Source organism: Coregonus lavaretus (genome assembly GCF_964263955.1).
Source record: "Coregonus lavaretus genome assembly, chromosome: 3".
NCBI lineage: Eukaryota > Metazoa > Chordata > Actinopteri > Salmoniformes > Salmonidae > Coregonus > Coregonus lavaretus.
In genome coordinates, this window is record NC_139990.1 from 70,203,232 (window position 1) to 70,230,822 (window position 27,591).

Sequence of the window (27,591 nt, forward strand, 5' to 3'; positions counted from 1 at the left end):
ACTAGTTGGCTGTACTTACACCAAAACGGCAGTATTTTTTCCTTCATAGCTTGTTCTCCATCTTTTATTTCCATGACTGATCAACACTTTCTCATGGCTCTTGTCCCTCTGCAGCAGACATATGTGAGCAATATGTTCGGAACATCCAATTGCAATAATATCAAATTATCGAAATCGCAATATATATAGAATTGTGAGAATCGCAATACATATCATATCGGCACTTAAGTATGAGGTCCCTGGCAATTCCCAGCCCCTAGTTCACTCCACCCCCCCCCCCCCCCCCCCCCCCCCCCCCCCCCCCAATGCATCTTCAGAATGTGTACACTGCACAACCACTGAGGTAGAAAGGAAGGAGACAGTGTCTTGTCTTTGGTCTTTCTCATACTGTGGCCATATTGCTGTCTAGAATGTTCCTGGCGAGCAACTCAAAGAGAGAGAAGAGAGAAGGACAAGGTTTTGACTAAGTGAGCTCTGCGTCTTTGCAGCGTGACTACGTTAATGGCTGCTTTGCTTCTCTCCCCCTCACTCTCTTTTTTATTCAGTCTCCCTCTCTTCTCACTCTCTCTCTGCCTCTTTGTCTCCTCTCTCTCTCTCCCGCTCTCTCTCTCTCCCCGTGTCTCGGCGGTGGCGGCAGGAACAGCCCTTTTCATTTGTCTTCATAAGCCTAATTTATTTTCCCAGCCAGATGTGAGCTGACAGACATCACTCAGTGGCCCGCCTCCACCGGGCCCCCAGTCCCCCACCCTAGTCCCCCGCCAGGAGGTCAGGAAAACAGTCACGTCTCCCCTCGGCTCCCCCCTCCCTCCCCACCCCTCGCGCTCCCCTGGATCCCCCCATCAGCATTACTGAAGATGGATGTGTCTTTAAAGCAGAGATTGATTGTGGATATCAGAGTTATGGTGCCATTTATCACGGCCAATATTATTTAGACGAGAGGGATTGAGGTGTAACTTGGAGCCCTCCTGGGTAGTAGGGGGGACAATGTGCAAGGAAGTTTTAATAGATTAGAGACAAGCATGTGTCTCAGTTGCTCTGCGCCTTGGTGAGAGAGTATGTGTGTGTGTGTGTATGTGTGTGTGTTTATGAGGCTGTATTTCAGCCTGTGTGTACTTGCATGCTCTTGCTTGTGTCTATCTAGCTGTGTGTGTGTGCACGTGCGTGTTCGCATGTGCGGGCTGTTGTTGTCTCTCCTCCTTTAGATGTGTCTCCATTGATCCCTGGCGATGTGATCCTCCTTCGGAGTCTTTTCTCATCGGACGTTTGATTTATGGCTTCATTAGGATCCTTGTGCTGTCTCCCCCTTTTCCTTTGTCTGTTTCCTCTCTCCCAGGTCACTCCTCTATGGAAGAGCCAAACCAAAACCACTCTCTGTGGGGGAGACAGAGAGAAAGAGACTCATCGACTAAATCAAGCACCTCAACTCTTTTTTACAGAGTTAACTTTACCCCATTCCCAAATGTTTTTGGGAGGTATTTTCTTGTTATGCATAGGTTGGTTTTCTCATGGTTTACTGCCTTGTGCCGTAAAAGTACCTACCCTGCCAGAGTTGCACCCCGGCTTACCCCCCTCTAAGCCCCTCTCGGGTAAAAGCCTTCATTGTGTGTTTATGGTTCTTGTCTTCTCTCTGGAAAAAGAGGAGGGATGCACTCCAACCCACATTCAAATGCATGTGGTCATGTGACAACCACCACAGGGTGTAAACCTTGGCACTGAAAAGGAAGTGTGTGCGTGTGCATGTGTATGTGTGTGTTTGTTTGCTCTTGTACATGTGAGTTTGTGTGTGTGTTAGTGTGTCTGTGTTAACCTCTACTTTTTGTGTACAAAACATTGGGAACACCTGCTCTTTCCATGACAAAGACTGACCAGTTGAAAGCTATGATCCCTTATTGATGTCACTTGTTAGATCCACTTCAATCAGTGTAGATGAAGGGGAGACAGTTAAAGAAGGATTTTAAAGCCTTGAGACAGTTGACATATGGATTGTGTATGTGTGCCATACAGACAGTGAATGGGCACAACAAAATATTTAAGTGCCTTTGAATGGGGTATGGTAGTAGGTGCCAGGCGCACCGGTGTATCAAGAACTGCAACGCTGATGGGTTTTTCACGCTCAACAGTTTCCCGTTTGTATTAAGAATGGTCCACCACCCGAAGGACATCCAGCCAACTTGACACAACTGTGGGAAGCATTGGAGTCAACATGGGCCAGCATCTCTGTGGAAGACTTCCGGCACCTTGTAGAGTCCATGCCCCAACGAATTTAGGCTGTTCTGAGGGCAAAAGGGGGTTCAACTCAATATTAGAAAGGTGTTCCTAATGTTTTGTCCACTCAGTGTATAGCTCACATTTTAAACATTCCTTTTTCACTCCTCTCCTATAGCCAGTCGCCTGTTATAACTTACCTTATTTCCTTCACTAAGAAGGGAATCTAAGTTTCTTCTTTCTCCTGTTTCAAATCCTCCCCGTCCTCGCCATTATCAGAAGTCAAGTCATGCAGAAATGTAAAAATAGGCAAAAGGTAATCACACTTTGTGCTGCTGCTTTTGTCATCAGCGCGTGATGGAAACGGGTCTAAAAATGAGATTAAAAGCTGCCGGTGACTGACGCTATTAGCCAGATATGCCGTAAACTTGACTATCTCCTATAGCGGATTAGCTCAGATTATGCAGGGCGGGAGAGACAGCCTTGATTCCTGCCTCGCCTGTTCATATGTGGGCATTTGAGGCACTCTAAGTTGACAGTGTCTGTCTCTGCTTAGTTCACTGAGACAGGTCGTGTGACAGCAGATGCCTGGCACACTGCTTGAAAAGTGTGTGTGTGTGAGTGAAAGAGAGAGTTATTAAATGACAGAAATCATGCGTGTTTCAATGTGATTGTGTGTGATTGACTGTTTGTTTCTAGATAACTGCCAAGGAGTGACCAGTTTGAACCTCTGTATCTTTCTGTTGGTGATATTATTAACTTGTGTAAATCTTATATGATGGGCAATAAGGAAATATATACAGACTGATGTTGTTGTCAAGTTTTCCTGTGAGTCAGTTCAGGTGAAGTCAGTTAGCAATGGTTTCTGTCCAAAATGGCACTCTATTCCCTATAAAGTAGTGTACTATGTAGGGAATGTTGTGCCATTTGGGACACATACTTGGATAAGGTAGAACTGGAAGAGAGAGAGCATGTCACGCTCTGGCTCCGGGACTGTGTATTTTGAGCCAGGGTGTGTTCATTTGGTTGTGTTGTATTTGGTTGTGTTTCATTGTTTGGTCGTGTGACTCCCAATCAGTGGTAACGAGTGTCAGCTGTCGGCTCGTTATCTCTGATTGGGAGCCATATTTAAACTGTCAGTGTTCACCTTAGTGTTGTGGGTTTTTGTTCCTTGTCAGTCATTGTAACTGAGGACTTCACGATTCGTCATTGTTTGTTGTTTTTTCGTAGTGAGTACTTTAATTTAATAAAGTCATGTTCACCTTCAACGCTGCGCATTGGTCCTCCTCATTAGACGATCGTGACAGAAAAACCCACCAAGATGGGACCAAGCAGCGTGTCCAGGAGCCGTCGCCAGGGAGATCCCTCACAGATCTCCTTCGCCTCCTGGACTGGGTCAAGCCGAGTGAGGAGGAGAAGGGCTTGACACTATGGCAGAAGGGCGAGAGGCTGGCGAGGGATATGGAGACCTGGTCCACGGGTAGGAGAGACGCCCCGAAAATTTTTAGGGGGGGGCTCACGACGTCAGACCAGCAGGAGGCCGCGATAGAGCGGTCCAGTGGGTTGCTGGAGAAGGCCGCCGAGTTACGGGGGCCACTGGTCGAAGAGGGGATGGAGGAAGTAGAGGCACGGCGAGAGGTACTGGCGTGTGTTGCCAGTCCGGTCCGGCCCGTTCCAGATCCCGGTGTAGGACCAGTGGTGTGTGTCCCCAGTACAGTCCGGCCCATCCAAGCTTCCCGCACCAAGCCAGTGGTGTGCGTCGTCAGTCCGGCACGGCCCGTGCCTGCTCTCCGCATCAAGCCTGTGGTGCGTCTCGTCAGCCCGGCTCTGCCCGTTCCTGCTCTCCGCACCAGGTCTGTGGTGCACGTCGCCAGCCCAGTCCGGCCCATTCCTGCCACTCGTACCAAGTCAAGGGTGCGAGTCGTCAGCCGGATTCAGCCCATTCCTGCTACTCGCACCAAGCCAAGGTTGCGAGTCGTCAGCCGGATTCAGCCCATTCCTGCTACTCGCACCAAGCCAAGGGTGCGAGTCGTCAGCCGGATTCAGCCCATTCCTGCTACTCGCACCAAGCCTAGGGTGCGAGTCGTCAGCCGGATTCAGCCCATTCCTGCTACTCGCACCAAGCCAAGGGTGCGAGTCGTCAGCCGGATTCAGCCCATTCCTGCTACTCGCACCAAGCCAGGGATGCGAGTCTTCAGCCTGGTGAGGCCTGTTCCGGCTCCACGCACCATGCAAAGGGTGCGTATCGTCTGCCAGGTCCGGTCCATTCCTGCCTCACGCGCCAAGCCAGGGGTGCGCGTCGGCAGTCCTGATCCAGCTAGCTGGGTCAGATCGGACTGGGGGCACTACGGGGGGATTGTAGTAGGGTGGTGGTCAAGCCCGGAGCCGGAGCCGCCTCCGAGGAGCAATACCCACCCAGCCCTTCCCTATTTGGGGTGTAGGCGCGGTCGGAGTCCGCGCCTTTAGGGGGGGGTACTGTCACGCTCTGGCTCCGGGACTGTGTATTTTGAGCCAGGGTGTGTTCATTTGGTTGTGTTGTATTTGGTTGTGTTTCATTGTTTGGTCGTGTGACTCCCAATCAGTGGTAACGAGTGTCAGCTGTCGGCTCGTTATCTCTGATTGGGAGCCATATTTAAACTGTCAGTGTTCACCTTAGTGTTGTGGGTTTTTGTTCCTTGTCAGTCATTGTAACTGAGGACTTCACGATTCGTCATTGTTTGTTGTTTTTACGTAGTGAGTACTTTAATTTAATAAAGTCATGTTCACCTTCAACGCTGCGCATTGGTCCTCCTCATTAGACGATCGTGACAGAGCAGGTGCTGAATTAACATTAGCAGGGTCATGTTCATTAGAGCACTCAACAGACATTGTTTTGCAACAGAAAGTGAAAATGAGCGTTTCTTATTGGAAAAGTCAAGGTAGTCCCTCCCTGTTTCAGTCCGTTTGCTTCCATTTGATGCCTTATGAACAAGACCCAGGTGCTGAATTTGAATATTTCAATGCAGTTACAGTGGGATTCAAACGGTACGATTGCTCTATTACCCGTATCCTCCCCTTTCTTTAAAAACCGAACAACACCACCAAGTTGAACGATTAAATTGAGGTCCACCATATTTACCTAATGATTATAATCTCTGGTTTAAAGAGTTTTCTCAGGTGCTTTTGTATACTTTTAAGCCAGTAGTTCTGAAAGTAGTGCTCACGAGCCAAAAGTGTTCCCCGAAAATGGTCTACTATGTGCAGATATGTGCACCACGTCATCGCTCTGCTGTGTGTTCATCTCGCTAGCTGTCACCCAAAGGGCGAGGGGCTGAAGCTCATTGGCTGGAACTGAAATTGCTAGGGGGCTGGTCCACGTGGGGGAAAATGAAGGGGAAATGGCCATGTACAACATCCAGTAAACAGTCACTTTCAAACTAGGGATTTCGTGGCTAATTGAGGTAAGACTGTAATTCTGCTCATAGATTATGCATGTACTGTATGAACTACACATTGAGAGATCCAGCCCAAAGCAGGAGGTTTAAAAAATATTTACTACTCGCCAACGTTCCGGAGCATGTCTTTAAGTGTTTGTACTTTCAAGTTAATACACCCCAGTCAGAGAGGGATTTTCTTATCCAATATCCACTCCTCTGGAATGTTCGAGCTCCAACATGCAAATAGAGCCTGTTTTGAACTCCCTACTCCCATCTCCAATGCAGAGCAGAGTGATTTGCGATGGTGACATGCCCTTTAATGTTATGTAGTAAAAGTTGGAGGGGATTTATCAGCGAGACCCCTGTTTCCCTCGCGCTGAACGCTCTCCTGGGGTCACATGATGGCAGGTAGTTACAGCCTCGCCGCAGTTATTTACCGTCACCAGACCTTTGATTTATGGCCTGCATCCCCCCTCCTCTCTTTCTGTCTCTCTCTCTCTCTTTCTCTCTCTCTCTCTCTCTCTCTCTCTCTCTCTCTCTCTCTCTCTCTCTCTCTCTCTCTCTCTCCTACTCATCACACTCCTCTTCATTTTTCTTTCCCTTTTGTCTTCACTCTCTTCACTCCTCCTCCTCTTGTAATAATTGCAGTTTGTGATGTACACATGACATGAAATTGTTGGGTCAGTCCAACACGCAGCGGTAGGTGTGGAGTAGAGGTTAGAGCGAGTTACTCAGGAATAATCGTATTTGGCTCAGTAGTGCTCAGTGTGACACGGTTACGCAGTAGGTTTGTGGCTGGGACTGTGGGCTCTTATTGTGTTATTCTTCCCCCCACTGCACAAATGTTTCCTCATGAACGACAGTAGGCCTACATGTCCAACCCTGTCACTATGTTGATGGATTACATCTCTCAAACAGAGACAGAAAGAGAGGGAGGGCGAGAAAAAGAAAGAGAGAGATTGAGCAATGGGGGGAGAGAAAGAGAGAGAGAAAGGAAGTGGACGGGTGGTGTAGATGTAGTGAAGGACATGGCAGCTTAACGCCGGCCAAAAAGACTGTGCTGAACACCTGCTCCTGTCTCCAACGCCCCTTCAACTTCCCCATTACCTGTCAATCTATCACATGCAGAACCAGATCAAATATCTGGAACAGGGAGGAAATGGAGGCAGAGGGAGGGAGAGGAGTGGAAAGGGAGGGAGAGGAGAGGGAGGGAGAGGAGAGGAGTGGAGAAAAGTGGAGAGGGAGGGAGGGAGGGAGGGAGGAGTGAAGAAGGAGGGAGAGAGGAAGAGAGGGAGGGAGGGAGAGGAGTGGAGAGGGAGGGAGGAGTGAAGAAGGAGGGAGAGAGGAGGGACAGTTTGTAAGACTAGTAGAAATAGGCTGAACCTTTGCTAGTGAGTAAACTGTGCTTTGGACAGTTCTACATCAAACCTTTAGTTTGTTTAAACTTGTTTTGGACTTTTTGTCACCATTTCTCCTCAATCCCATTGTGTGCACCCCTTCCCCTCTGGCTTTTGGACCGGTCTGCTCTCCCCTGCCTGCTCAATGTTTTGGGCTGCTCTGTCTGGCCTTTGATTGGCGCCTCTGTGTAAAGAGGTGAATCTCTGACAGACAAGCGCCTCTGCAGGGAGGCGGGGAATGGGGTGTCGGATTACATCGACAAGGCTGCTGCCTCTGTGTTCCTGCCTGTGCGTGTGTGTTCCTGTGTTTTTGTGTGTGTGTGTGTTTGAGTCAAGGGTAGGAGAGTGGGGCGGATCTGAGCTCATCAAGGTGCATTAGTGCATGCATGACCAATTCGACCACTCTTTTATTTTTTATCCTTTTCTCTCTCGCTCTCTCTCCCCACTGCTCAAACTCTCTCTCTCTCTCGCACTCTATTTTGCTTTTTCTCTTTCTCTGTATTTGTGTCCCTCTTCCGCTCTCTCTTTCTCTCTCGCCCTCTATTTTGCTCTCTCCCTTCTGTATTCTTCTCTCTCTCTTACTCTGTCTCTGTCTCTGTCTCTGTCACTCTCTCTCTCTCTCTCTCTCTCTCTCTCTCCCTCTCTCTCTCCCCTGCTCTCCCCCTTAGTGTCTGAGCTCTTGTGATTTACGGTAATTATCCATCGTTGGGGTCATCTATCAGGCTCGCCGTTGCTAGGCGATGGAGACAGCTGCGGCTGGCTGGGCCGTTTTCTGGGCTGCACTGTTGTCTTGTAGAGGGGATGGGGGTGGAGGACAGGGGGAGGGGGCATGCTCAGGTGAAGTTGGGCTGGCTCGATTTTCGGGGCTGGGCCTGACACAGAGATTTAAAGTCACAGGTGCCTTAGAGAGAGAGAGAGAGAGAGAGAGAGAGAGAGAGAAGGGGTATATATGTTGAAAGGGGGCAGGTGGAATTCGAGGGAAGTGTTTGAGGGGTAGGGAGGGACGTGGGGGGCAGCTTAAAAGGCACAGGTGACTAGTGTGCGTGAGTGTGTGTGTGTGGGGGGGGGGGGGCGGCATTTAAAAAAGGGATTTATGAGGGCAGATGGACATTTGATTTGATCTTGGGGCCTTGCAAAAGCACGGATGTTTTAGGGGCCGTGAAAATTAGGGTGGAGGGAGACAGAAAGGATTTTATAACTGTTGGCAGGTGTGACTAGGAGCCTTATGGCTGTTTGGGCCTGTGAGTTGTGTTTCTTAGCCCTCATAGTCTGGGTTAACTGTGACTGGATCGTTGAACTTTTCACAAAGTGGTAACTACATTATGACGTTGTTATTAGTTTGACGGGGAGAACAAGTATTTGATACACTGCCGATTTTGCAGGTTTTCCTACTTACAAAGCATGTAGAGGTCTGTAATTGTTATCATAGGTACACTTCAACTGTGAGAGACGGAATCCAAAAATCCAGAAAATCACATTGTATGATTTTTAAGTAATTAATTTGCATTTTATTGCATGACATATGTATTTGATACATTAGAAAAGCAGAACTTAATATTTGGTACAGAAACCTTTGTTTGCAATTAGAGAGATCATACGTTTCCTGTAGGTCTTGACCAGGTTTGCACACACTGCAGCAGGGATTTTGGCCCACTCCTCCATACAGACCTTCTCCAGATCCTTCAGGTTTCGGGGCTGTCGCTGGGCAATACGGACTTTCAGCTCCCTCCAAAGATTTTCTATTGGGTTCAGGTCTGGAGACTGGCTAGGCCACTCCAGGACCTTGAGATGCTTCTTACGGAGCCACTCCTTAGTTGCCCTGGCTGTGTGTTTCGGGTCGTTGTCATGCTGGAAGACCCAGCCACGACCCATCTTCAATGCTCTTACTGAGGGAAGGAGGTTGTTGGCCAAGATCTCGCGATACATGGCCCCATCCATCCTCCCCTCAATACGGTGCAGTCATCCTGTCCCCTTTGCAGAAAAGCATCCCCAAAGAATGATGTTTCCACCTCCATGCTTCACGGTTGGGATGGTGTTCTTGGGGTTGTACTCATCCTTCTTCTTCCTCCAAACACAGCGAGTGGAGTTTAGACCAAAAAGCTCTATTTATGTCTCATCAGACCACATGACCTTCTCCCATTCCTCCTCTGGATCATCCAGATGGTCATTGGCAAACTTCAGATGGGCCTGGACATGCGCTGGCTTGAGCAGGGGGACCTTGCGTGCGCTGCAGGATTTTAATCCATGACGGCATAGTGTGTTACTAATGGTTTTCTTTGAGACTGTGGTCCCAGCTCTCTTCAGGTCATTGACCAGGTCCTGCCGTTTGGTTCTGGGCTGATCCCTCACCTTCCTCATGATCATTGAAGCCCCACGAGGTGTGGTCCTCTGTAGCTCAGCTGGTAGAGCACGGCGCTTGTAACGCCAAGGTAATGGGTTCGATCCCCGGGACCACCCATACACAAAAATGTATGCACGCATGACTGTAAGTCACTTTGGATAAAAGCGTCTGCTAAATGGCATATTATTATTATTATTATTATTATCTTGCATGGAGCCCCAGACCGAGGATGATTGACCGTCATCTTGAACTTCTTCCATTTTCTAATAATTGCGGCAACAGTTGTTGCCTTCTCACCAAGCTGCTTGCCTATTGTCCTGTAGCCCATCCCAGCCTTGTGCAGGTCTACAATTTTATCCCTGATGTCCTTACACAGCTCTCTGGTCTTGGCCATTGTGGAGAGGTTGGAGTCTGTTTGATTGAGTGTGTGGACAGGTGTCTTTTATACAGGTAACGAGTTCAAACAGGTGCAGTTAATACAGGTAATGAGTGGAGAACAGGAGGGCTTCTTAAAGAAAAACTAACAGGTCTGTGAGAGCCGGAATTCTTACTGGTTGGTAGGTGATCAAATACTTATGTCATGCAATAAAATGCTAATTAATTACTTAAAAATTATACAATGTGATTTTCTGGATTTTTGTTTTAGATTCCGTCTCTCACAGTTGAAGTGTACCTATGATAAAAATTACAGACCTCTACATGCTTTGTAAGTATGAAAACCTGCAAAATCGGCAGTGTATCAAATACTTGTTCTCCCCACTGTAGATGGGGTCACTTTACCAAAACAGCACACACACACACACACAACCCTGCCCTCTCCACCCCTCCCTTTACCCAGAACTAATTACAAGCGTTTAGTGTTTGTCATCATGTTGTGGGGTGGAAGATTAAGAACACCTCTCTGTTAATTTGTAATCAACTGTTTGTTAATTAACTAACCTGTTGTAAGTAGCCTTAAGGGCCCTTGTGTAATTAGCTAAGCTGCTGGAAGCGGCGTGTGTGTGTTGACATTGACCTGAAGCGTCCACTCGACCGTCCCAGCCACTGTCATGTCTGTCCCCCTGTCGTCTGTTGTCACGGTCACCCTGGACAAGGGGGTGGCCCCCAATCAATTATTATACCCTCAGCCCATTGTGTTTGTTCAGGAAACACACACACATAATGCACACACTGGCGTGTAACACACACACACACACCAGGCATGTACGGGCACACACACACACACACACACACACACACACTCTTTTGAACATTACATTTTCATATAAAACATATAAAACAACATCCCATCTAAATGAACAGCATCTGTGTTGGGTTTTAACTCCTCATCCTAAATGAACAGCATCTGTGTTGGGTTTTAACTCCTCATCCTAAATGAACAGCATCTGTGTTGGGTTTTAACTCCTCATCCTAAATCAACAGTATCTGTGTTGGGTTTTAACTCCTCATCCTAAATGAACAGCATCTGTGTTGGGTTTTAACTCCTCATCCTAAATGAACAGCATCTGTGTTGGGTTTTAACTCCTCATCCTAAATGAACAGCATCTGTGTTGGGTTTTAACTCCTCATCCTAAATGAACAGCATCTGTGTTGGGTTTTAACTCCTCATCCTAAATGAACAGCATTTGTGTTGGGTTTTAACTCCTCATCCTAAATGAACAGCATCTGTGTTGGGTTTTAACTCCTCATCCTAAATGAACAGCATCTGTGTTGGGTTTTAACTCCTCATCCTAAATGAACAGCATCTGTGTTGGGTTTTAACTCCTCATCCTAAATGAACAGCATCTGTGTTGGGTTTTAACTCCTCACTTCAAAGGCACTTGTTTACTCTCCTGCCTCCCGTCATTGTCTCTGGTAATTAAACGGACGCGTTGAAATTTATGGTTTAATTATACAGAGCTTGTTATGCAGAGGAGACGACGGGGATGAGCTGATATGCCCAATAAAAATAAATACATTCCATATTGTTTTATTGAACCTCTGTGTGCGTGCATCGCTTTAGTTCAGCTGCTCAGGTTTGTTTGTGTGTGTGTTTGAATGTGTGTGTGTGTGTGTTTGAATGTGTGTGTGTGTGTGTGTGTATGTACTATACGTGCATGTGAACACACACACATGTTTTGGCCCTCTCCTAACAAGCTAGTAACATGCTCAGTGTGTGTGGGTGAGAATGAAAATAAAAAAGTGAGATGAATTGCGATCGATCCGTGCTGGTTCACTCTATTGATCCCGTGGCACATTCAACCCAGCTGTACTCCGCCAAGTGCATTCACTCAACTCTTCCACTCAAAACATCCCCTAGTTTTTACATCCCCCTCTTTACAGTCAGGCAGGAGAACCAACAAACATCTTGCTAAATAAATATGTGGGTGTGTGTGTGGGTTAGTGTACAAGATGGTGGTCTGGTGCAGAAATTATGTCTGTGTGTGTGTGTGTGTGTGTGTGTGTGGTGCTTCTGTTTTATTTATAGAGCCAGGTCTATTAATACCCAACTCAAAGATCAGTTCAGAGAAACAAGCCAAGAACACACACACACACACACACACACACACACACATACACACACACACCTCTTGTATCTACACACACATACTGTACATGTACACCTCACACCTCCCCTTCCTCTCTTTCAATATGTCTAAACCTATACACAGAACAGTGCTACCTGTCTGCCAGGTAGTCGTTTTTTTCTCTATGTCCTATAGATTTGTCATGTAAGAGCTGTTACGGCACAACACTGCAGTGTCCAGTGTGTGCATTTCCCATCATAATCTCACATTTTCATCTCAAGAATAATAATTGTATTTTGTGCTGTAGTGAAGTCACTAAGATATGGTACTACTGTATAAACACAGAAGGGAATAGAACAATCCGGAAGAAATTCTGTTGACATGACTTCATCGCCTCACTCTTCACCCTTGGCTAACACTTAAGCTAACAAAAATATTAAAGGTTATGAGGCCACATTACAGTAACTGTAACTATGCCTTGCGAGTTGTGTATACATCAGCTGTCAACCCACCCCCACCAACCTTGTGGGGACACACAATTGATTCCCGTTCAAAATCCTATTTTCACTAACCCATAACCTTAACCCTAACCTTAACCTCAAAATCCTAAACCTAACCCTAACTCCTAACCCTAAACCTTTAACCCCTAACCCTAATTCTAACAACTGCTCCCTGCACCTCTCTGATTCAGAGGGGCTGGGTTAAATGCGGAAGACACATTTCAGTTGAATGCATTCAGTTGTGCAACTGACTAGGTATCCCCCTTTCCCTAACCCTAACACTAATTCTAACCCAACCCTAAATCCCTTAGAATATACTTTTTTTCATGTGGGGACTGGCAAAATGTCCCAGTTGGTCAAATGTAGGTTTGTTTACTGTTCTTGTGGGGACTTCTGTTCCCCACAAGTACAGTTAAACATGTCCACACACACACGCGCTCCGGCTCTGTCTACAGGAATAGTGTGTGTGGCCACCGCTCCACTCTGCTCATGCCTGAAGTTTTCTCAAATGAGTGGAGATAAATTGGTACGGTGAGCTGGAATGGCACAGCAGTTATTTAAGGCTCTGTAGGTGCTTGGCCATATGTTCTATTCTTCCACTCGGGAGGGGCTGACGTCAGCGGTTGGACCAGTGTGGAGGAGGACAAGAGAGACAGAGAAGCGCGGGAGGGAGGATAGGGGAGGAAGAGGGAAGGAGGAGGAGGAGGTGGTGGAAAGAGGTGGGGGTGGCAGTGGAGGGGATTTATTTTAGGAGAACCTATATCACTCACATCTCCAGACTAGATGTTAGGACTTAGGAAGACGATGCAAGGGAAACAAATCATGTATTGCAGAAATTGATAGTTATCCTATAGCTTTTGATTTCCATATATTTTACAAATACTTTTTTACCTTTAAGTTTTAGGTAAGATGGTCCCTCCAGTGGTGCTAAACTCCACAGACACTTACAGTAGATATCCATTATTTCTTACACATCTACATGTAGCCTTCTCTATACGGTCCTGTATACAACTAACTGTATCATGTAGGGTGGGGAGTGGAGGGTTCCAGGCCCAGATGCCTGCCTGCTGTTGTGTACCTTTGTGCCTACACTCTTAGAAAAAAAGGTGCTATCTAGAACCTAAAAGGGTTCTTCAGCTGTCCCCATAGGAGAACCCTTTGAAGAACCTTTTTGGTTCCAGGAAGAACCCTTTTGGTTCCATGTAGAACCCTATTGGGTTCCATGTAGAACCCTTTCCCCAGAGGATGCTACATGGAACCCAAAATAGTTCTACCTGGAACCAAAAAGGGGTCTACCTGGAACCAAAAAGGGGTCTACCTGGAACCAAAAAGGGTTATCCTATGGGGACAGCCAAATAACCCTTTTGGAACCCTTTTTTTCTAAGAGTGTACCGTCAGGGGAGGGAGGGGAGGGCCTCGGTGAGCAGACCGACATGCAGGCAGGCCACTGCTCTCTCACGTTAGCCGCTCCAGAGGAATCCACAACCCAGCATGCTCTCTGTCTGCTCTCCCTCTCTCTGACACGGCAGGCCGGCAGCAGACATTACCATAATTGGGTTTTCTACATGACAGGACAGAATAAATAATAATGTCATTTTATTTACAACCCCCTCGTCCCGGTCCGAGAAGCTATCACCCCCACCCCTCCTCCTCATCCCCTTCACATCACCCCCACCTCCCCCCTCCTCCTCTTCTCTATCTCATCCCTCTCTCTCTCTGGCTGGCGCGAGTCGTCTCGTCGGGCTGCCACGCCGCGCAGGTCAAGCGATGGCTTTTTGATCAGCTCCTGTCCAAAGCCATCAGGGCTGAGAGGACTGTAATGGAGGAGCGGGGTGACAAACAGAATGTAGGGGAAGGAATAAGACTGCCAGTTTCCCATTAGAGCATGGGCTAAATGGCCCCTGGCCCCCACCTCCCTCCCAGCTCCCCATACCCCCACTAGCCCACTCCAACACCAGCCTAAATCATATGAGTGAAGGGGGCCAGGATTGGACATTAGTGGCGCAAATGACTGCAGTGATTGCACCCCTCTTCCCAAAATCACATCAGATAAATAGAGAAATGTGTGTAAGTAAATAGGAGGGGTGTTGGGGACTGGAGAGGGGGTCGGATGGCGGAGTAACTGACTGGTCTCATCCCCCGTTCTCTCCCTCCCTCTCGCTCCCTCTCTCGTTTCATCACCTTTCTGCTTTTCTTATCTGTTTTGTTTGGGTTTGACAGCAGCCAAATGGTGAGGCACCGCCGGCCTGACAGAGAGTTTTATTGATTTAACAACTAGCAGATTTCGGCAAAGACAACTAAAACACAAAATGGAAGGGCCAGACCGAGATGCCAAAGTTTGAGAAGAAATTATAGGACGCTGAGCCTACTCTGCTAAAACACAGATATGCATGTGATTACATTTGATTTGTTATTATTCCCCAAATCAAATTAAACAGAATAGTGTGTGTCACCTCCAGCCTTAACATTATTTTGAGACAGTACAGAGTGAAAAGGAACACAGTCATCCTAGACTCATTAATCATAACACTGTCTAAACCCCTGTGTCTCTGTCTGTCTGTCTCTCTGTCTGTCTATCCACTCTCCAACAAGACTACACACATCTGGAAACTCCCTAATGTGAGACGAAACTAGGGTTGACTTTGTTTGGTAACAGTTAAAGCTTCCCTGTTACAAGTCCACAGACACGCAGTTGCCATGTTACTGATAGTGCTATTGATACTGTAGTTTCGTTGCTCATAATATAGATGAACTATCCACTAACCACTTTCTTCAAAACAATGTAGATCTTCCGTGGTGTTAATGATGTTTAGTGTGTGTGTGTGGTGCCCAGAAATGGAGTGGCGTTTAGTGTGTGTGTTGCGGTGACATGGTGTGGCTTGATCCCGGCCGTTTGTGACAGCACAGGCCTCGGACACATCCTGGCCGCAGCACCACCTGTCCCCTTGATGGCGAGGCGTCCCGCAGCAGAAGTGACAGGCGCCTTTACGCCCGTGCAGATGGCCCTGCTCACAGCCATCACCCGCTCGGCAAGCTAAACCACCGGGGACGGCACGCCAAACCCCTCCCCTCGCTCCCGTCTCTCCTCATATGTGTGTCTAGGTCTAGGACACATTGAGGAGGCGTGATTTGGTCACCAGTCGGATTTTGAGTCGTTGTGTTCGATCGGCTTTCATGAATGGCTGAACTGATAAAGCTGTTCTATTTATGTTTAGTTTTTTAAAATGTGTTGGCGTTGTTATCTGCTTGCGATTTAATCACTGTGTCAAAATATGTAGATTTTATGTTTTGTAATTCTCTACCTAGGCCTAATTTTTAGATATGTTTCATCATAAGATCCCATATTCATGGTTTCTGAAGCCTTCCACTTTCCAACCTGTGATTTTACAGATGTTTTATGCCGTTCTTTTGTCTGCAGGCTTTGATTTCCCTCTCTTTGTTGTTTCCATGACAACATGAGGGGATAAGCATTGATTGACAGCTATCGTAAAAGGGTTTCCTTCACGTCTTGTCGTTCACCATTCCCTGCCCCTCCCCTCCCTGCCTCGGCCTGTATTTTGTCATTCACTCACAGATATTTTTCTTCCGTTCCATTCTCCCTTTCATTCCGTAGATTTGTGGAGCTGCCAAAATGCCGTTTTTGGCACCGATGATGTGGACATAGTTATTCACATGGGTAATTCACATGGGTTCACTGGAACCAATCAGAGGCTAGTGATGACTGAATAGCCATTTTACTGTATGATTTCATAGTCCTCTTTCTTTTCAAGCACAGGTTGGCCGTTGGTGAGGGGAAGGCTGGCATAATAACGGGGAAACGTCTTACAGTTAGAGTTTGTACAGTATATAGCTAATGCTAATCTGCTGTTTTAGGGATTTTCTGAGTTTTAGGAACTGTCTCAGCTTCTGTCTGTCAGTGGGATTGAAACACAGCCAGGTTCTCCTGTGCTGCGCTCGTTTCCCTCCAAATCCTGTCAGGAATCAAGAGAATGAGGAGAATACAGTATGTGGCTCGTTTTGGAGAGAAGGGCATATCAGTTACAGACAAAAAATACAAACCTATAGACAACGTTAGGGCCTTTTATGTCGAAAGCTACTGTGTTAAAACAAACATGTATGAGAACATGCGAATAGCATACACCAATGCGGGCACACACACACAAACACACACACACTTCTGTATGCAGCTGCTCGCCTTTTTTCCCTCCCATCTCCTCTCAGGCAGCAGTAAATGGTGCCAGTGTACATATATCAGGTATTATGTCCACTTAGATTATGATATGACAGGTTAGCGTGCTGTTTGAAGCTGACAGCACATCTGTTTCATCAGGAGAGACTGTTACTGGCATCTAGGACACACATCTCACCATGGAGGAAGGAGATAAAGGGAGAACTGAGGGGGCCGTCTTTTCTGTCTCCCTCCCTCGCTTCGTCTCTCTCCCTTCCCTCCACCTCTTTTTACTCTCTCTTTCTCTCCCCACACCTCTCCCTGGCTCTCTTGCTCGCCAGCTCTCCCCTGCTTCCTGTCTCTCCTATGTTTCTACTTGCTCGCAATATTTCCCTTACTCTTTCCCTTACTCTCTCTCCCTTGCTCTCTCTCTCTCTCGTACCTGTTACATTATGTTTACATTTTTTCTCCACTCTATCCTGTGCATTCTTTAATTTCATCCCCTGTGTTTTTTTATGATTAGTTGTTTACACACTGTATGTGTCAAGGACAATAATACAGAACACCATGTATTGTATGACCCATATCCACTTCCACCTCTCATTAAGCTGTCAAACATAACAGAGAAAGTCAAGGAGTGTCACTCCCCTATTTGACATTGTAGAGATGACTTGACAGTTCTAGTTTTTTATTACTGTCTGGTATTTAATATAATTGTATTTATTAACTCAGTGAGAGTGGCCTTTGGTACATGAGTGTGGGTGAAGGAGATGCTGCAACATCCCAGAATTAGTGTTTTGTTTCCCTCCCTCCTGATCGGTTGCGTAAGCTCACCATGTGAATTACTAAATAAAATGAAGTTCACTGTGTGTGTGTAAATGATTGGGTGTAGAGATAAGCCATGGGGGAGAAGGAGAGGAGGAGAGTCAAGCAGCTGGCTAACAAGGCCAAGCAGTTAGTGATATCCTAGGGAACAGGAGGTATGGACAATGAAATAGGGAGTAAAGAAGGAAAATGTCAGGATTTATGTGTCTTTTTTTCTCTAGGAAACTAGATTTTTTCACCACTGACACTCAAAGACGCACGCACGCACACAGATAAAAGCCCTTATTTCCTGCCACAGATTATTCATCACAATGTTTTGTCAGTGGTCCTGTTAGTGCATTGTAAATCTTTTATTTCACTTTGCTGACCTCCTTTTTCCCTTTTCTCTATCTCTCTCTCTTCCAGCTTACTCACCAGAGGACGAGTTTAAGGCAGGAGCAGTCGATGAGGAACACCTGCAGGATGACGGGCTGTCACTGAATGGGGAGGACACTGCGTACCTTTGCAACGAGGAAGAGGATGGAGGCCAGCCGCCCAGCTACCGGGCCTCTCCGCTCAGCAACGGCACCAACCCAGATGCTGGCTACGGCTCCCCACTCAGCGATGCCAGCGACCGGCTCACAGACTTCAAGAGCACCTCCTCCAGGGATGGCCATGAGAGGGAGGAAGCCCCCCTCCCCTCTGGCCCGAACAATGGCCTCTCCCTGAGGGACAGCCTGGCTCAGATGAAAGCTGTCTATGCAAACCTGATCTCAGATGCCTCCTGGTCCAGCATTGCCATGGACATCATGAAAGCCACGCCGGCTACTGTTGGCGCCATCCCAACCGCCATCAACCCCACCACTACCACCACACACAACAACAACCACAATGAGAACAGCAACTCTAGCAGCCACCACCACAATGGGAGAAGAAGTACCGCCACCGCCAACCACCACACAAGCAGTGGCAGTGGCAGCTCTAATGGCACCGCAGCTACCTCCATCAGTAGCAACAGTGGCACCAGCAGTGGCGGTGGTGGCAGCTGTGGTGGTGGTGCTAGTAACGGTGGGGCTGTGGCCTATGACTGGCACCAGGCAGCCTTGGCTAAGACCCTCCAGCATACCCCTTACCAACTGCTGCCTGAGCCCAGCCTGTTCAGCACGGTCCAGCTCTACCGCCAGAACAACAAGCTCTATGGCTCAGTCTTCACCGGCGCCAGCAAGTTCCGCTGCAAAGACTGCAGCGGCGCCTACGACACGCTGGTGGGGCTCACGGTCCACATGAACGAGTCGGGCCACTACCGCGACGACAACAAGGACAGGGAGGAAGAGCGGGGCAAGCGCTGGTCAAAGCCCCGCAAGCGCTCCCTGATGGAGATGGAGGGCAAAGAGGACGCTCAGAAGGTGCTCAAGTGCATGTACTGCGGCCACTCCTTTGAGTCTCTGCAGGACCTGAGCGTCCACATGATCAAGACCAAGCATTACCAGAAAGTGCCTCTCAAAGAACCGGTGCCAGCCCTGGCCACTAAACTGATGCCCTCTGCCAAAAAACGAGCCCTCCAGGATGCCCTGGTATCCCCATGCTCCCCAGACTCTGTCCATGGTAGCGGTGGCCACATGCCCCAAGTGGACGTTGGGAAAGACCCCAAGTCCACGACAAACCCCTATGTCACACCCAACAACCGCTACGGCTATCAGAACGGTGCCAGCTACACTTGGCAGTTCGAGGCTCGCAAGGCCCAGATCCTGAAGTGCATGGAGTGCGGGAGCTCCCACGATACACTGCAGCAGCTGACTGCCCACATGATGGTCACGGGCCACTTCCTCAAGGTCACTAACTCCGCCTCAAAAAAGGGCAAGCAGCTAGTGTTTGACCCAGTGGTGGAGGAGAAGATCCAATCCATCCCTCTGCCACCCACCACCACCAGGCTTCCCGTCCCCAGTGTCAAATCTCAGCCTATCTCCCCTGCACTCTCCTGCGTCTCTGATGAAAAGAGAGAACCGGAAAACGAGAGGATGGAGGCGAGCGAACCCAGGGAGAAAAAGATCAAAGAGGAGATGGAAGAGCCAGGTGAGAAGACTGAGGTGAACGCTGGGTCGTATAAGTATCTGACAGAGGAGGACCTGGAGGAGGCTCCTAAAGGAGGTTTGGACATCCTCAAGTCCCTGGAGAACACTGTGTCCAGTGCCATCAGCAAGGCCCAGACAGGCACACCTCAGTGGGGTGGTGGCTACCCCAGCATCCATGCTGCTTACCAGCTCCAGGGCCACATGAAGCATGCAGCACTGCACTCCTCGGTCCAGAGCGTGCAGATCCAGCCGGTGTTCAACAGCGGGCTCCGCGGCCTGGTGACCCAGGACTCAGGCTCAGTGATCCACTCCCCCAGGAGCCCTGCATCTCCGCCCTCTCTCAGGAGCAACGTTACTGCCATGGAAGAGCTGGTGGAGAAGGTCACAGGGAAAGCTGTTGCTGCTGCTGTGAAGAAAGAGAAAGAGGAGAAGATGGTCAGCTTGGACCGCCACAGGCATTCATCCTCCGTCAAGTCGCCATCTCCTATACTGAAAGAGCAGAGGGACCACCACTTAGCGCCCAATGACCTCACCGTCAGGAAGCCCCTCGTGAGGAACAGCAGCCCTGGAAATGTGGAGTCGGAGCTGATCTGCAAGAAGGAGCCCAAAGAGAGCCTGGTAGACAACCACCACAGCCATTCAAAGAACGGCCCAGAGACTCGCCAGTCACCCATTAACAACGGCACCAACAGCATGGGCATCATCACCGATCACTCACCAGAGAGGCCTTTCATCAACCCCCTCAGCGCACTTCAGTCAATCATGAACACCCACCTGGGCAAGGCCTCCAAGCCCGTCAGCCCCGCGGGCGACCCGCTGGCCATGCTCTACAAGATCAGCAACAGCATGATGGAGAAACCGGCCTTCAACCAGACTCAGGTCAAGCAAGCCGAGCCCATCAATCGCTACTACCAGTACGAAAGCAACGACCAGCCTATGGACCTGAGGAAGTCCAAAAACAGCAACAGCAACAACAACAGCAACAACAACAGCAACAGCAGCAGCAGCACTGTCATCAACAGCAACAGCAGCATAAATGGTAACAAACCCATCACATCCAGCCTGTCTCTGTCTGACATTTCTTCACCTCTGAGAGAGAATGCTTTGATGGACATCTCAGACATGGTGAAGAACCTAACAGGCAGGCTGACGCCCAAGTCCTCCACCCCGTCATCCATCTCAGAGAAGTCGGACGCAGATGGCAGTGCGTTCGAGGATGCTCTGGAGGACCTCTCCCCGGTCCAGAAAAGGAAAGGGCGGCAGTCCAACTGGAATCCCCAGCACCTCCTCATCCTCCAGGCTCAGTTCTGCTCTAGCCTGCGGGAGTCCCCGGAGGGCCGCTACGCCATGACGGACCTCGGCCCCCAAGAGCGGGTCCACATCTGCAAGTTCACGGGCCTCTCCATGACCACCATCTCTCACTGGCTGGCCAACGTCAAGTACCAGCTCCGGCGGACTGGCGGGACCAAGTTCCTGAAGAACATGGACTCCTGCCAGCCTGTGTTCCTCTGCGGTGACTGTGCCTCCCAGTTCAGGACTGCGTCCGCCTACATCGGCCACCTGGAGTCTCACCTGGGCTTCAGCTTGAAGGACCTGTCCAAGCTGTCCAATGAGCACCTACGGGAGCAGCAGGCTGCCTCCAAGGTGATCACAGACAAAATGACTTTTGGCAGCACCCTGGCATCCCTGACCGCGCCAGACGACGACACTGGTTCAGTTTACCAGTGCAGGCTTTGCAATCGGACATTCGTCAGCAAGCACGCGGTCAAACTGCACCTCAGCAAGACCCACGGCAAGTCACCAGAGGATCACCTGGTGTTCGTCACTGCTCTTGAGAAGCTGGAGAAGTAGTAGAGGGGACTGGAGCGGAGGGAAGAGACAGATAAACAGACAGAAAGACAGCTGTGTAACTGACCAGAATTTCATTGCACTAAAATAACATTGTTCACAGTTACTGCACTGGGCCGAACTGAGCCGCCAGAAATCAGTCTTATTTTTTGTTATGATACTGCCTGACTGGACCATGTCTTTTTATTTTTGTTATTTTTTTGGCCAAGCTTTTTTAACACTTATTTTGTAATGTATTTATATGCTATTTGTCTGATCTGTGCATGTATTTTAGTGAACCAAGGTTAAACACAAGTTTTCTTTCATATTTTCATGACAGAAAAAACTACTACTGTTTCAATGGTGACTAAAGTGGTGACCGGAAAATGAATTAGGGGGAAAAGAAAACTGTACAATACTTGATATGAAGAAGGTGAAAATTCATTGTACACACCAAAAGAATGGAAGAACCCCTTGAAAGACTGAAGTAGCACCTTATAGACGTTTAACATTTTATTTGTAAAGAGAACATGTTTTAAGATATTCTGCATTTGTCAAAATCTGTTTAATTGGAAAGATAAATTATTTCTTCTCTCGGTTCTTGTCACACTGCAACATATTTGATAATGAATGGCCTGCTCAGAAATCTGTCAGTGTATTATAAAAAATAAACAGATCATGTAAACATTCGAAGTAATTGAAATGCTGCTTCCGGTTACATATCAATCAGTGAAAATGAATGGCCGTACAGTATGCAAGTTTGCTCCAAATTTTTTTTTTTTTATGTGAAGTATCACTTATAGTAATTTTCCAATTGTATGGTTTGTTACAAGTTCCTCTTTTTAAATTTTGCCGCTTTGAATTCAACCATAAAAAGAACTGTCCTTTACATGTAAATGACTCGCAGTGAAATGTCAAGCTCCATAAGGCATATCTTGCCATTTGCAACAGCTCAACATTATTTGTACTTAAAGGTGTGTGCATTCTTTAACTTTTATATAATCATTTTATATAAAAAAAAATAATAATAATAATAAAAAAATGTGTGTATATAGATATATACTGTAGATCCACAAAAATGTCATTTTTTATGAAATATGAATTTAGCTTCTTTGGCTTGGTTTACAGAAATGATTTTAATTATACTTGCATCCAATTTGATGCATGATATGGTGTGAAAAAAGAATTAAGCGATGCACAATGACTATACATTTCAATGTTTTATCAATGATATTGTAAAAAAAAATATTTCTAGCACCGATTAGTTTGTTTCATTTAGTTTTTTCTCAATTGTAAAATAAATCTCAAAGCAGTTCTTGTTAACATTCATGCATTTGTGATTGTGTGTTCTTTTTGCGTGTAAGTACATAGACACAGTGAAAAGACTGGAGCTACCTTCGATAGTTCTCTGTGGTTACTATATTCTGGTGAAGAAAATAAATAACACACTTATAGGTGCTCAGATGAAATACTGTAACTACATACTCACCTTGCACAACGTTCTGTGTTTACAAGGTTATATAAGGTGCAACATTATATTATAACATATCACATAAAATGATATATTACGTGTACAGTACACACAAAATAACATTCGCTTTCTTTCTTCATTGATACACATAAAAATGTCTAAAAAAACGATAAAAGTCTATTAAAAAAACTAGTGTCATACCACGGACTGATGACTGAGCATCATCATATAATGATGATGATGATGGTGATAATAAGCCGTAAGGGTGTTTATTGTGCTGTGAGCCCCATGCTAGGCTTGTGACTGGCCTTTGGAGTGCCTGCACTGAAAGAATCAGTGTTGTCTTCATGATGGGAATGAATGTGCTTGTGCCTGTCTTCCTGGAAATGAGTCAGATGGGTGTCTGTTCCATTTGATCCAGACTGCTGACTGTCGACACTGAGCAACTCAATAAATAACACAATTAAGATGTTACGCAATGAGTATTTTGGACTGAAACTATACTATTGTATGAGTTTCTCTTGATAATGTCACACAGCCAACTCTTACAAGAGTTAATGCAATAGATCAGGGACAGAAAGATTAATCATAGTATCAACCCACTGGGCACACAGTGGTTGAATCAACGTTGTTTCCATGTAATTTAAATGAAATTACGTTGAACCAACGTGGAATAGATGTTTAATTGACATCTGTGCCCAGTGGGAAGTGACCTTTGTTTGAGCTTTGCTGTAGTTTAACAGTCTCCTCTAGCAGCTGTAGAGAAACGGCACCATCAAGAATTTGATCTCTCATCTCTCCCTCAGGTCTCAGATTTCAGACTGGGTACTAACTAGACTTTGTATCAGCAGAGAGGTACAACAGTATTATTACTTACATTCTCATGACGTGTTGTATTGGCAGAGTGTGCTCTGCCTATCACTGTCACGCACACACACACACACACACACACACACACACACACACACACAAATAAGTAGAGTCTTTGTGAAAATTATACACCTTTTTGATCCAGCTGTACCTTAGTATGTGCTACATGGATTCGGTGACAAAGGAAACACAGAGAGTGAAGATTAGGATGCAGTTTTCCTGGAAGGGGTTTTGGGGAGTTGGGTTATAAAACAAACAGAGCAGATAAACAAGGAACACTTTGAAGAGATACCGTTCAATGCACACAATAAATAAAAAAGGAAAAACCTTGTAGGTTTGTCAGTTTAATACCTTACAGCAAAACCTGTAATTTTGCTCTGCCGTCAGATCGCTGTCTGTTGAGCAGATAGAGACTCTCTCCCTGCTTTGTTAGAGATCAGCACACTGTTTCCTGTGCATATTCTATGTAAATTACATGCGATAATCGCAGCGCAGGGCACAATGCTGGTTCCCGCGGTGCAAACGGAAACCGAGGGTAGATAAACACAGTCTGGGCAGATTTGCATAGCTTTTGTGTTTTCGGCGCGCAGAAACATGCGCCCTGAGGATTCGTAGGGATTTCCTCGAGGTTTTGTATTAGTAAATGCCGACTTCCTCCCAGGGATCAGTCCATTATGTACAGGAGCAGCAGACATAAGTGGGTGTAGAGAAGGGGCACAGACAGAATAACTAAATATTACCTGGGCTTGTAACATTATGTGGAGGTGAACATATCAACTTCTCTGCTGCTCCTACTGTAACAAAATATGAAAGAAGAACAATCGCTACAAATAAGAACCTACTGTAGCCTATATAGTATAGGGAAATGTTCCCTAAATGTAAAGGTGTATGTAACATTAGTCACTCCTGAGCTCTATCAGATCTCAAGAGTTCAAATACATGAGGAAGTGTGTGTGTTGCCATGTTTCCATATCCTGTATGACTCTGCATCTGATCCCTCACAGGAGCATTAAATCCCCTTCAAGGTGTATTATAAAACTAAGCTCTGCCTCTGGGTTTGTATTCTGCACATTGCGTACACACACACGCACACACGCACAAACACACACACGCATGCACGAACACACACACAAATGCACAAACACACACACACTCACAGGCACACACGCACACACACACACACACACACACACACACACACACCTCTATGCCCACAGTTGTATGATAAGAAAACAAGTGCCTTTTTGGTCCGTGTGTCTATAGACTGTCTTACCGGTGAATATGTTACCGGTTACCGGCAGGCAGATAGATCAGAGTTACTCCCCCTTAAACAAAGACAAGCAGCAGCAGAAGATCCCACCACCGGGCGCTTAAAGCCTTGAACTCCAACGTACTCTTTAATACCCCCTCAAAATACCACAAACCCAGCAAAACAATGCCTGACAGTATAAGCAGAACAAAACTAACACAGACAAAAGGCGACTTTGTACCACATCTGAAATGAACACGGGGACAATCTGTTTGTCTCCTGATATGAGCAGCTATTGTCAACGTTGTATTTGGTAGTTATCGACGTGTGTTTGTGTAACTAGAAAGATGGCTAAACAATTCTGTTTCCTTTTCTCAATCCATTGCCAAATTCTATGTTGATCTAACATTTGCTTCACCTGCTTCAATTTGAATACAGCGCACCACAGAAATAGTTGTACATTTCACTCTCTAGTTGAGTTTCCATGCAGAGCCATTGTTTTCTGTGCTGCTGATCAGTCTTCTGTATCATTGATTCACCCTGAACACTCTCCCTGGTGTTTCATGGTGTTGTAACTCAATGGAGTCCGTCATGTTGCAGTCACACTGCTTCCTTCAGCTGGATGTAATTGATATCTGCAGGTTGCCACTGAGGCGCCCTTGTAAAATGCCATATTAGTGTCAGAAATAGTGCAGTTGTTTTAGATGGCCGGCCAGGGGCCTTTTATCAAAGCAAGGTTATGTTGGCGTAGGAGGGAGATGTGACAAAGTTGTCTTTGCAGAATGATGGTGGCTGACACATGCAGCTATAACAGATGTTGGAGATAATCTTTGTCTGCCATGTCTTTAGTTATGATCTCTTAGCCTGCCTGGATGAGGACTGCAGGTGAGTACCGCCAAGCCCCTTCATCCATCACATACCCAGACAAAATGCTGAAGATGAAATGTTTCTCCATCTTGGGGATGAGGTATGTGGTTTTATTAAACATCCTCCCCTCCTCTAACATCTCTCCATACTGCCTGACTGCAGGTTACTTTCTCATAAGGGAAGTTGTTGTGTTGTTTTTTTATTACAGTCTTTCTCAATCGCGTACAAGCAATTTTTGGATCTGTGTTGAAACGTAGTGTATCTATAGCAGAACAGTAAATGATCAAATGCTCAAATCATTTGATCATGTTCTTGCCTTAGACAACCTTTTGCAATACTTTAAATACAAATGTAATCTGTGAATACAAAATTCACTGTTACGTGTTTTGTTCACAGAATATTTACACATTGTTTTTCATCAGAAGAGAAATGTGTGCAATTGTGTTCACTGTTTCTGGCAATCAGCAAATACTACTGCACAGAATTCTAAATCACCCCATCAGTGTCATACAGTGGTGGTCGGTGCCGTTTATTAAGATGAGGGAGGACAATCTTTTTTTTAATGAGCATGGCCTTATTTCTATTACAGCGTGTTGGATGACTGTCATTCATATTCCATTCACCCAGCTCAATGTAACATCGATAGGTTTAGGCTACTAGATAATACTCGAATTTCCCCTATACCCATCATGAGGTTGCTACAACCTAACCTATGAATTAAAGTTTATAACGTAGGTGCACAGGTCGAGAGAAATTTGAGTAATCAAGGTGACAGACATTGACATGTTCAGTACCGCCTTGCACACTCTTGCCTGCATCTAGCTAGCTGATCTAGGGTGTAATCATTAGTCCAACAGTTGAAAACAAGAGTTTCTATTGGACAAATTCAGCTACACTATATATACACAAAAGTATGTGGACACCTCTTCAAATTAGTGGATTCAGCTATTTCAGCCACACCTGTTGCTGACAGGTGTTTAAAATTGAGCACATCGCCATGCAATCTCCATAGACAAACATTGGCAGTAGAATGGCCTTACTGAAGAGCTCAGTGACTTTCAACGTGGCACTGTCATGGGATGCTACCTTTCCAACAAGTCAGTTCGTCAAATTTCTGCCCTGCTAGAGCTGCCCCGGTCAACTGTAAGTACTGTTGTGAAGTAAAAAGTCTACGACCAACAATGGCTCAGCCGCGAGGTGGTAGGCCACACAAACTCACAGAACAGGACCGCCGAGTGCTGAAGAGCATAATGCGTAAAAATCTTCTGGAAGCAACGTCAGCAGTTGAACTGTTCGTCGTCAGCTTCATGAAATGGGTTTCCATGGCCGAGCAGCCGCACACAACCCTTAGATCACCATGCGCAATGCCAAGCGTCCGCTGGAGTGGTGTAAAGCTCGCTGCCATTGGACTCTGGAGCAGTGGAAACGCGTTCTCTGGAATTATGAATCATGCTTCACCATGCCAGGAGAACGGATGCCAGGAGAACGTTACCTGCCCCAATGCAGGTAACGTTGTGACATGATGATCGATGCTTGTCTGCGGATTGACCAATACAAATATTCTCGCTCTTATCCATAATAATCTCATCATGTAGACTAGCCTCCCAGCACAGCCTACCCGTACTGTATCAGCGAGCTGTTGGCTAGAGCGCACGTGCCAAGACCAGAGTAGGCACATTTGCTATTCATCGGCAGAGTTGAAAATGTAATGGGAAACACATTGATTTTTTTTTTGTATTCAGTACATGACAACTTAAGCGAAAAGGTACATTTTGTGTGCACTATGTATTTATCAGCAACAGCTCCGTTGCGTGGAAACACCACTGGTGGGAAATGTGCATATTTTCTTTATGCAGATTTTTGAATATTCGCATGTAAATCTGTTGCCAATTGGATG

The 27,591-nt window shown here is 46.6% G+C and overlaps 2 protein-coding genes across 2 annotated transcripts in view; both read left to right on the forward strand.

Annotated features, from left to right (window-relative positions):
* LOC311118197 (zinc finger protein 407-like) overlaps positions 1-15,404 on the forward strand; it is a gene marked incomplete at its 3' end in the record, with an annotated part of 132,749 nt that extends 117,345 nt beyond the window's left edge. The window contains exon 6 of the mRNA XM_084157601.1: positions 15,274-15,404. Within this exon, the coding sequence (XP_084013727.1) occupies positions 15,274-15,404 (131 nt within the window). The remainder of the gene's footprint in view (positions 1-15,273) is intronic.
* Positions 15,405-16,038: 634 nt separating this feature from the next.
* On the forward strand, positions 16,039-22,515 carry LOC311118208 (teashirt homolog 1-like; the record flags this gene model as incomplete). The annotated part of the gene is made up of 2 exons (XM_084157602.1): positions 16,039-16,042; positions 17,765-22,515. 2 exons carry the CDS (start codon positions 16,039-16,041, stop codon positions 21,259-21,261), a joined length of 3,501 nt encoding a protein of 1,166 aa, XP_084013728.1. The 3' UTR covers positions 21,262-22,515.
* Between the last annotated feature and the right edge of the window lie 5,076 nt (positions 22,516-27,591).